The sequence below is a fragment of the Nymphalis io genome, chromosome 8 (genome assembly GCF_905147045.1).
Source record: "Nymphalis io chromosome 8, ilAglIoxx1.1, whole genome shotgun sequence".
NCBI classification, from domain to species: domain Eukaryota; kingdom Metazoa; phylum Arthropoda; class Insecta; order Lepidoptera; family Nymphalidae; genus Nymphalis; species Nymphalis io.
In genome coordinates this window covers 11,701,008-11,712,260 of record NC_065895.1, presented here as the reverse complement: position 1 = coordinate 11,712,260, position 11,253 = coordinate 11,701,008, and the positions used below count along the sequence as shown (strand labels likewise).

The window sequence follows — 11,253 nt, the reverse complement described above, 5'->3', positions numbered from 1 at the left end:
AGTTTGCCGCAATACATTTGTGAAAACCTCACTCAAATCAGTTAAGCTAAGCGTGCACAAACGCACAGACATACAGACAAAAACTGCAACAATCATTGTTTTGGGTTCTATAGCGTTGATAAAGCCCCCGATAGTAGTTTTACTTAAATATCTTCCATGTACAGACAGCGATCAGTTACATTTTATTATATGTATTGATTTTCTGGTTTCAAATAAACTTTTGAATTTAGATGCTATTTATTTCGTTGTATTTTTTTCATTTAATTTAAATTTTATTAATTTATTATAATGGTAATATTATTTATTAGTATAATTTAACAATTTCTGTAAAAAAACGGTTATAGACGTCATAGTCCCTGAAAATGCTTAGCTTATATCTTATACTTATAAAAAGTATAATAAAAAACGTAAAATCAGAAAATGCTGTAGATTTATGATACATTATTACATTATTGATTAATTTTGTGTCTATTCCAAAGTAATTTCCATTCTTAGTACATAGCTTAATGTCAATAAGTGTTACGTTCGCGTGTTAAATAAATAACTGATAATACTTATCAAGTCATATCAATATGGATCACAGTATTATCATACCTACACTGCTTTTGTTTTGTGTTTTATCGATATAAATATCTTTACCGGTTTCATGTACTTTTAAAACAAGGTCCTTTTCGTACATACTGAACACCACAGACGGGTTAGGGTGACAAATAGAAATTGTCAGCTACGATTCGAATGTAAATTGAGCACTCTTTTAAAATACCTTCGTAGATATTTTAGAATAGTGCTCTTTTGTTTATAGTTACATTATATTCGCAGATAATAATGCTGTTACCCTGTTTCAGTACATCTATCGATGTATTTGCTTATAAGATATTTTAGCATGTTTTTTTTTGTTTACGGCACACAGACTAATTTTACAAGTTCGTTCAACGAGTCACTCTAATATATAATTATCATAGGTTTATATAGCTATAGACCATGGACACACAGTCAAAACTTTTAAAAATAATAAGATTTGTTTTAAACATTAAATATAATGCCCGTAACGAAAATGAAAATGTATAATTATTTAATATTTTTGCTTTTTTTTAACCACGTTTAGTTTATGGATTTTTAATTTTTCTAATTACTTCAATGTTTAAGATTTTGGTTTTAATTGTTTGTTTAATTGTCTTTCTGTTTTTTTCTGCTTCTTAATTATTATAGTTATTAGTGGAAAATTTATCGGTAAATGTCTTCTTTGTATAATATTGTACTGTTGGCTTGCCGAATCAGGAAAAAACAAAAACGTGATCATACTTGCCGATCTGTCATACTCTGTGTGTTACCGTCCTCAAAAAACTCCAAAATTCTCACTACGTTGACAAACAGCCCATCCACAGGAATTCAGCGTCACAATGAAAAAATAAACCCTATATTTTAAAAAAATTTTCTTTTTTGAGCAATAGAGAATCAGAACCCTAAACTGTAAAGAATATATAAAAATATTCAAACATACTTTTTTTTTTAACTTCCACGTTATTAGATCAATTTATTAAAGCACCATTTATTTAACCGTGTTATCGAAACGGATATTGATTATATAATATATTTTTTTACTAAACTGTCATAGATAAACATAGTAAATTTGAGTTTACCTCATGGACATATCACCGTCTTTTCTGTAGGCCTTTTTAGTCCTACGATGTTCTGGTACGTTGTTATGTCTTTTAAGGTTTAGCCAGCGTTAACCATGTAAGCGGACGAAACAGTTTTTTGTACTAAACACTTACATAGTTCAAACCTAAAAAAACCTTGATTATTTTATTGAAAACCATATCACAATGCGTGGTTTAGAAGAATTACTGAGATACAGATAGAGGTATTGCGCATTATTTTACTATTTATAAATAATACTAGACTAATTAGTATACTTTTGCTGAATATTCGAATTATTTTGTACATTACAGAAGTAAGCACTACATAAGGAGTACACTGACTCTTAAGAGTAAAGTTTAATGTTTGCCATTGTGCAATATGAAACAATGATAATGCAAGAATAATATTGTAGCGTGGAAAATTCTAGAGAAGCATAAACTGTAAAGATACTCCTCATAATAAATTATTATAATAAGCATGTCATGTCGCCATTCAACCAAATTCAAATGTACCGACTGAAAATAATATGAGTTAATATTAACCAAGAAGTAGTAAGGTAATATTATAGTAAAAGTAAGGTAGTTTGTACTTCTATAAAACAGGTCGAATACATATGATTTGTGTATGAGAAGTGCATACATCATATTATACAGAAGCGTAGCTATCGCAGGGCCACGTAGTGCAGTGCACCAAGGCCCCGGAGTTCAGGGGGCCTTCTAACCTCAGTTTTGAAAAGAGAGAGGCATCAAAGAAAAAATGAAAAATGTGACCTTACGGAAGTATATACAGCAATTTTACAATTCCTGTTACTTCCGCGGCAGCAGAAAGACCTTTCAGTAAACTAAAGATTATAAAAAGATATTTAAGAAACAGCATTGGACAAGATCGCTTCTGATCCTTCCTAATTCTATTAATTTCTTTCTATAATTTTGAAGGCCAATATAAGTTCAAGCTACGCAGAAAGAGGGGATAAGGGCCCTATTATGTACCGGGGCCCTTGTCCACCTAGCTACACCACTGATCATATATCAATTCCTTGGTACTCACGTAGGTAATAAGTACCAAGAAGAAGAATGTCACTAAAATATATGTTTTATAATACTTAACTAAGTTTCATTTTACTTTAATTATTAAAAGTTAAAATTATTAGGATAGGTGTATATAAATAAATATAGTTAGGCTGAATTTAAATGTCGCTCCAATTGTTAAATATTTATTGTTGTACATATTACTTTAAGTTTTATTCATTTATTTCGGTTCCTCAGTCCTTCGGTTCATCTCAGAAACTGCAAATTCCATATACATCTTTCTTACCTTTCGTATTAATTTAATTTATACTTTTAAGACGAAAATGCGCTGTATAGTATATTGGATATTTGTTTAGCTATAGATATAGCTTAATATGCCGACGTAGTAGGAAATATTATACCCCCATCATATACATATATAACACTATAATCACTGTAATTATTAAAAGAAAAGAAAAAATGATGATATTTATAATTTAGTTTAATTTTCACAAAGTACCTATAAATCCTTATAAAATTAGTAAGATATTAATTTGTGAGCGATTTATGTTTGATAAATATTGCAAATACTTTAAAATTGGAACCAATCATTTTTATATGAAACTGATATTTAAATAAAATCATTAAAAAAATTTGTGTGACTGCGAAGGTACCTTAACTTACAAGAAATGTGTAAACATGTGAACTTATGTACCGACGTCACGCACACATTAACGTACTTTCAAAAACAAATGACACTCGAAACCTTACGCTAATATCATCTGACGCTCGAATTTTCAATTAACCATACCGTATATCGCTAAGATACCTGCACATCATGCATATGCTCTCAAATGCTCTTAGCACTAGGGGAAGTTCTACTAACAGAATGTCACTTTATCGCAATCGAATCGAAGCGTGGTCATTGCCGTTTATCCGTTTTCATATTCGTTAATTTAATTATAGACTATTGGCATAAAACTTCCCAAATAAGTTTGGTTTTGACACAACGGTAAATGTTAACATCATATTGTTTCGGTTCCGTTACGAATAAACATAGAATAGTCAAAGTTGGATTAGAATTGAATTGGGAATATATCGTAATCATTTAATTAGTAGAATTGTACTGTATGGGTGAATAGATAGCCGAATGCTTATATAACTCATTGATCTCAAATCACATGTGATAAAATCCTTATTTTACCCGTACGAAGTCGGGACGGGCAGCTAGTAAAATATATAAATGATTTATATTCATCGCCAGCGATTTTCGATAAAAGTTTATAATAATCGCTTCGTTGAATTTTTAATCTTTGATCGAATATACATAAAAGCGTTATCAGCATCTATCAAGATACGAGCCACGATACCTTATTTGTGGTTTCAGTGCACAGAACGTCGGCAGTGCTCTTTTAAAGTGAATAATGGAAGTCCATAATTCACGAAAAATGATGTTCACCAAGACTGAAACCGAGTACAATATGAAATCTATAAGATTTCTATTGTTGACGATCACAACTATGTTTATTGTAAGTATCTTTAATAATTATTATACATTTATCTAAGCTGCTATAAATGTGAATGTAATATGTATGTAATATTTTGAAAACCTAAAACAGACAGTCGTACGGACTGCCGAAACAAGTGATAACTTGAAACTGTTATTTCATTATATTTGTCCAATTTCCACATCTATTGGCACTCCAAGTAATAGTTCTATCCCTTTTTATTATAAAGCTTTTTAATTATCAAAATACACACGCAAACTCGGTACAAAATATTAATACAGCTTAATTTAAATAAATAATATAATAATTAAAATACACTTATATTATTTGTATATACAGTTAGTATTTAAATAAATTTCAATCATTATTATCCTCCTTAATTTCCACAATACTTAAATTATTTGTACTTTCAACGATTTTATTATATAAACATATCGGTGACGCGAAGCCACGAGTCTATACCCTACGATAAATAAGCGCAACGCGCCTAAAGAAGTTTTTATTTCAAAAATAATTGCTGTAAATTGTAAATTAACTATTTATTACTAATTCCTATATTAAAGTATATTATATACTATTGTAATATTCTAGCAATTTGATGTAACGTATCTTACAAAGCAAATCTTAAAAAGCAAAGACGTCCATACATTATTACAAGCACAAGGGACATAACATCTTAGTTCCCATGGTTGGTGGCGCATTGGTGATGTAAGCGATGGTTAACAATTCTTACAATGCCAATGTTTATGAGCGTTGGTAACCACTTACCATCAGGCCCACATACTTTTTATTTTGTAATTCAGAACAAATAGAAAATTACGATGTTAAGAATTACGTACATTTAATTCATTTTGATTGTGATAAGCCGTATCCGCGTAAATTATCAAGGGAAATAAATAGCAATTTTTCCCCTATTCTTTGACTGTATAGAAAATTTATATATACTCATATTCATGGCCAAACTTAGATTCAATCCGTTTATTTATAAAAATGGAAACTATATTTAATTCTTATGAAACAAAAGATACGCATTTCTGAAGTGTTTATACCTGCGATAAATATCAGTAACATATATTTTTAAACTTAGAGGACGCTCACCTGTATCGCAGAGGTTTATGTCAAGTCATAGTTATAATGCTTTATTTATTTCCTTTTCGTAATGAGACGTAAAAATGCATAATCTATTTATCTCAACGTTAGTATTGTAAATCTTTAATTACATATATTGAAATATATTATGATAATCTTATACCATATTCTAAATCTTATAAGTATTGAATGTGTAAATCTATTCTAAAATATCCCTGCAAAAAGTATCTAAATTTCTACATACACAGCTACATCAAATTATATTGCACGATAGTTTAGCTGCCGCAAAATATACCTAAGGTCATAAAATTATTAAAAAATAAAAAAAATATCATGCAGGCCTAGGAAAAGTTACGATCATCACTAGATGTTGTACAATTGTTCTAAAGAAATATTCCTTTAACGGCATTTCCTATTACATTTTTCGTATTCAATAACAATAAGAAAATTCTTACAATCTTGATTTTATTTTCATATAAAGACAAAAATATTGTGTCAACAAAAGTAACATTTGATACTTATTTTGTCTGGTTGCTTTTTCATAAATTCGAAAAACACTTAAATGTTTATCGAATATAACTTTATCTAGTACGTATAATGTTATCCATTTCATAAAGTATTTATTTAAAAAATCTAAATGAATAACATTTATCGATAAGTAACTTAATGACGAATCCATTTATTTATCAAATTAGTAATAATAAGAATGAATCAATAAACGTAAACAGTCATTAAATTACCAAAATTTGCTTGTCATTTAACTTTTCTATAAAATATATCACTACTGTTTGTTTTATTTATAAAGTATTCGAAGCAAGATTGGAAACATCTTCACCATTTCGGCAATTTGTAGGAATACTATTGAAAGCAACAACAAATATTAGAAAATAATTTATTAGTTCATTTGTCTGATATCATATCATATATAGAAAAATACGCGTTATTTATAAAATGTAGGTGTATACTTTTGTTACTGTCACTATTTTATTAATCAATCTTTGTGCCTAATTTACAAACAAATACCATACCAAAATCGACTTCAAATTTAAGATAGTATAATTGTTATCTTTAGTAATCCATATGTAGTACGATTAAAAAAATATTTTTCACTTATGTTAAAAATCACTTGTGTTATTAAGTGACGTAATTTTTTTTCTAACACAAAAATAAAATAGTTTAAATACTTTTATTATAACAAACAAAATCTATAGAATAATATGTCAATATAGAACGCGCCACGACAAACAAACATTATTAGAAAATATTGTTTCCACAAATAACTCGCCTATAAAGTTATCATATAAAACAATGAGAGTCCTCTTTGCAAGAGAATCAGAAAGTATTGCATGGTTCTTGACACTTTTGTGAATATTTCTGGTGATTTTAGATCCACATATTGTTTATTAAGACTACCTTTAAATAAATGTCTCTCATAGATTTTCATAATTACTAATTATGAATGGTTTTATAAGTATATTATTATAGTATTTTGTGTATTTTCAGGATTTCTTACATGTAGATTTTAGATTTACAACATTTTAGATTTAAATTTTTTTTCAAAGCGAACATTATATATTTTTTATGATTTAATATAGTAATGTTTATTTTCAGATAATAGCAGGTTTAATGATCGTCCTGGGATTTTCCGTGTATTCCCACTACCACACGTTCTCGTTCTTCTACGAGAGCGCCACAACGGGCCGGTTCTTTACGCCCTCTATTCTCAGCATTATTATGGGCATGTTCCTTTTCATCGTCACTCTATTTGGGTTCTTCGGTAGCTTAAAACAGAGCACATGCTTGGTTAACTTGGTAAGATATATTTTAATTTATTAGTTTTCTGCCTATTTAAGTGTTAGGTACTTAAACGGTTCAAAGCTATATTTAAGTACCAGTCATTTACACAGGTTTTAATAATTGCCTTCTATATTTATTGTTGTTCGCAAGGAACAACAGCGAAGGAATCCTAGTTGCAAATGACATTTTTGGCTAAACAAAAAGCTCCAAAGGTGTCGATTCCTGATTCCACCTACGACAAGTATTTATCCATTTGGCCAAGACATAAACACTTCTTAAACGATTTTTTTTTCAAATCGGCCATATTTGAATTTTCATTTTTTCTTGTATTTCAGTATGCACTTATTTTGGCGTTGATGTTAATAGGAAAATTGGTCGTCGTGATATTAGCGTTTACATTAGACACGCAGTCATTGAGAAATTACATTTATATACCAGTGGCAGAATATGCTGACGATCCAGAAATTGCAATGGAAATTGACCGCTTACAAGTTTGCGTAAGTACATGTTATTTAAGATTTAAACTTTACTCTACACCTTAATTGATTAGATCAAGAGCTCAATAAAAATATAAGTACTGTATTGTAGTGTTCCAATAGTGGCTAAGAGGTTTTTACAGGCACAAGATAAAAGCTATTATCTTAAATACAATGATTTGTGTCTCATTGACGGCATCAAGAATGTTTTGTACTTCTTGGAGTGCCAGCGTCTATTGGCAAAGGTGACAGCTTTTCATCAGGCGGTTAATTCGCTTGTCTTCCTTACATTCTAACCGGATATAGAGTTGACTCTATCCCCACTTGAGTGCAGACTTGTGTAAATGTTTATCGTCTTAATTAACATCTAACATTTATTTTACCATTGTACAGCAATCACGTAGACTGTTATTGAAGGGCTAGGTGTAAAATTTAGTCTATGATGATATATTTTATTTCATAATTTAGGTCACCACCGTACATAGACATTGGTGCTGTAAAAATATTAACCGTTCCCTACATTGCCAATGTGAAACCAACCTTGGGAACTAAGATATTATCTTCCCTGTGCCTGTAGTTACACAGGCTCACTCACCTTTCATACCCGAACCCAATATAACTAAGTATTGTTATTTAGCGGTAGAATCAGAATATCTGATGACTGGGTACCAAACGAAACGGGCTTTCATACACCCCTATCCTCAAGTAAACTTAATTTCTTCCATTGAGTCATTGGCATTCTTCTGTTGATAGCCCGACAAATTAATTAGTCAGGTTTTTTATTATTGCCTTATTAATATTATAATTGTCATCAGCTCAACTGTTGCGGAAGCAATTCCTACTTGGATTACGTGGGCATGGAATTCTCATCTAATCAATCTACAGTGGTCGTGTCTACGATTGTCAATGGAGACCAAGTGTCAGTAATAGTACCTGAGACCTGTTGCATCACAAGAGGAAGTGAGTTTTGTACAGCTATGAGGGCGAACAGTTGCAAGGCCGCGCTGGTCAATTTGTTTGTACAGAACTCCAGTGTGATTGGCGTTTTGGGTGTATCTGTTATGTTTATACAGGTAAAATGTAGAATATATATATATCCTTTTTAATATAAATTTTTATCTTCGAATTCGTCGTGACTCACGTCCTAAAACTTGTATCTGGAGAATATTTGCTTATGTCATAGCAAAAAAATCATAACCAGAATTACTTTAACTTAAAAAATTTAATCACTTGGATTATTCCCACAAATCCCCATTAAATAATCCTTAATAAATGTATTTGTAATACAAATAGCAGATACTTTTATGCATTTAATAATCTGCAAAGATCTCTTTTATACGTTTTCGCCGACCATAATATAATTAAATATATAACGTGATTCAGACTTATTAAGTTCTTACTATCTGAATATTTCTAAATTATATTTAACCGTCTGAATTAATTACTCAATGTTTAATATATAAATATAATTATTTATTTCAGTTATTGGGTGTTATATTTGCGATCCTTTTAGCGAGATGCATCCGGAAAATGAAAAGTGAAAAGGCTCTACAATCTTGGAAAATTAAGGAGCAAATGATTTTAGCGCGCGAAGAGAACAATCAAAGTACACGCCACACAGAAGATAATGTTGCAGATAGCGTTTACATAGCCCATCATGATTGTAGTACAGCTTGAAGAAAGACTAAATATATATTTTTATTTTAATGTATTTAATATATTATACATACTTTTAATTAAACTTTGTTAAGTAAAGCTTTGCATTTTGAAAATTTTACAGCAATTAACAGACTTTTGTTTGTTTTCTTATATTTAAAATATATATAAGGTAAAATAAAAACTTAATGTTGAATGACTATATATTTAAAATTAAAATACATTATAAATGTACTTATAAATTGATTAAAATTGCAACCGGAGCAAGTGTTATATTAAATACTTAGTTTATTAATAGCTATATCTTGTAAGCTGTTTTTATATCTTTCCTGGTGATCCCAAAAACTTTTTGCTTTATTTCTGATTTCTTGGCCAATAGTATCATGGGTTCCGTTGTTCATGTACGGTGGAGTAAACTCTCTGTAAGCTAAGCACACTCTCCTTGTTTTTATGTCTTCTCTTAAAACGGCATGTTCCCAGTGATATCTCGATTCCCCATAAATTATCAGAAGTGATCTCCTGTTAAGAATATAATTCAAAATAAAATGGTTTTACTTTTTGTAATATTGTATAATAAACATTTAAAATCAAATACTGTTTATTTTTTTAAAGTCAATTTCATTTGTAGGTTACAATATTAATGAATATTAAAGAATAAAAATTTAAAATAGTACTAATTCTATAATCAAACTATTAAAGCCTAAACTATAAACTAGCTTATGAACAAGATAATAATTATCTAAATTAAAAATATTGCAAAATGTTGATAATACTTAACATACCTTATCATCGGTATTCTTATTATTACGTCATTGTCTTCTAGAGGTTTACTAATTTCTAACATGCTGGGTCCTTTGTCATTAAATTCTAAATTTATACTTCCATCGGTCTGAACTACTGCTGGATAATTTTCCGCACAAAACAGATTGTATTTCTTTTTATCTCCCTTAAAAGGTGTCATAGTGAGGACAGAATCAGTTAAGATATTGACTGTGACAATTCTTTCTCCCCATATCCAACAGTCATCTATATGAGGGTCAATAGATGCACCTTTGCTGGGGTCATATTCTAAGGAACATTGCTCGATAACTTCATAACCTTTTAATAATTCAATACTATGAAATCTATCTTGTAAATATTTGGAAAATTTAGGAAATCCATCAAAATTACCAGCTACGATTTTTTGCTTTTTAAAATTAGTCTTTGGTCCAAAATTTTGCTTACGCCGTCCACTCTGCGAAATATCCCAGGGCACTTCATCGATATTTTTTATAAGCTGATCTTCTTCGGCTTTTGATATAAAGTCCAGCTTTATATAAACACCAGGATAATCTATCGATTTACCTTCATGGTTTGGATGCTGCTTGTATAAGTCTATATCCCAGCCACTCCAGGCTTTATCACATAGCGGACAGTACACATAGCTCTTTTCTTTATCAAGAGAGGTTGTGTTCTTCAGAGCATCTGCGCCGTAATATGTTTCACAAACAAGACACGTTCTACAGCCCTTACATCCACAAGGTCTTGGTTTCATTATAAGCTCTTGTAATTGCACAATATATTCAAAAGTTTCCTTTAACAGTAGGTATATTAATTCGTTAAGTATGCTTTTTGACAATAAGTAAGTGTAATGCTTCTATATTGAATAAGGATTTCTTACTTTTGTGAAATTAATTATAAATATAGCTAAATTGCTAGCACTCGTCAGCTACGTGATTTTTACGTTCTAAGTAAATAATAAAAATTACATTATTGTTTTTTTTAAGTGTGACTCTTAAAAATAAAATTCAACCTAACTATACAATAGCAAATGACAGTGACAGCTAGCTTGTCATTTTAACATTCATCTTTAAAGTTTAACATCAAAAATGTGTAGTGACTATCAAAAACCTATATTATATAAAATATATCAATATTTTTAAACTAGTTAGTAATTTTGTACCGTAGTACTAAAAAACGATGATTTTATAACTAAAATATATTTTCTTACAAAATCAATCCTGATGACATTCTTACCTAGTTATTTTACATGATATAATTATGTTAAGCCGTCACAGTAAAGCATTCCTCTGGCCAGTG

The 11,253-nt window shown here is 29.8% G+C and overlaps 2 protein-coding genes across 2 annotated transcripts; one reads left to right on the top strand and one right to left on the bottom strand.

Annotated features, from left to right (window-relative positions):
• The first annotated feature begins 4,009 nt into the window (after nt 1-4,009).
• On the top strand, nt 4,010-9,462 carry LOC126770054 (CD151 antigen-like). Its single transcript, XM_050489195.1, has 5 exons — nt 4,010-4,177; nt 6,857-7,057; nt 7,378-7,539; nt 8,334-8,591; nt 9,001-9,462. The coding sequence occupies exons 1-5, from the start codon at nt 4,073-4,075 to the stop codon at nt 9,193-9,195; spliced, it is 921 nt and encodes a 306-aa protein (XP_050345152.1). The 5' UTR covers nt 4,010-4,072; the 3' UTR covers nt 9,196-9,462.
• Nucleotides 9,366-10,971, bottom strand: LOC126770047 (alpha-ketoglutarate-dependent dioxygenase alkB homolog 4). The gene is made up of 2 exons (XM_050489186.1): nt 9,957-10,971; nt 9,366-9,693 (listed from the first exon to the last, which is right to left on the bottom strand). Exons 1-2 carry the CDS (start codon nt 10,706-10,708, stop codon nt 9,450-9,452), a joined length of 996 nt encoding a protein of 331 aa, XP_050345143.1. The 5' UTR covers nt 10,709-10,971; the 3' UTR covers nt 9,366-9,449.
• Nucleotides 10,972-11,253: the final 282 nt, after the last annotated feature.

Coding starts and splice junctions, on each gene's coding strand:
- LOC126770047 (XM_050489186.1), bottom strand. CDS start 10,708: ATGAAACCAAGACCTTGTGGATGTAAGGGCTGTAGAACGTGTCTTGTT. Junction 9,694..9,956: donor ATAAGAATACCGATGATAAG/GTATGTTAAGTA, acceptor TATTCTTAACAG/GAGATCACTTCTGATAATTT.
- LOC126770054 (XM_050489195.1), top strand. CDS start 4,073: ATGGAAGTCCATAATTCACGAAAAATGATGTTCACCAAGACTGAAACC. Junction 4,178..6,856: donor CGATCACAACTATGTTTATT/GTAAGTATCTTT, acceptor GTTTATTTTCAG/ATAATAGCAGGTTTAATGAT. Junction 7,540..8,333: donor TTGACCGCTTACAAGTTTGC/GTAAGTACATGT, acceptor AATTGTCATCAG/CTCAACTGTTGCGGAAGCAA.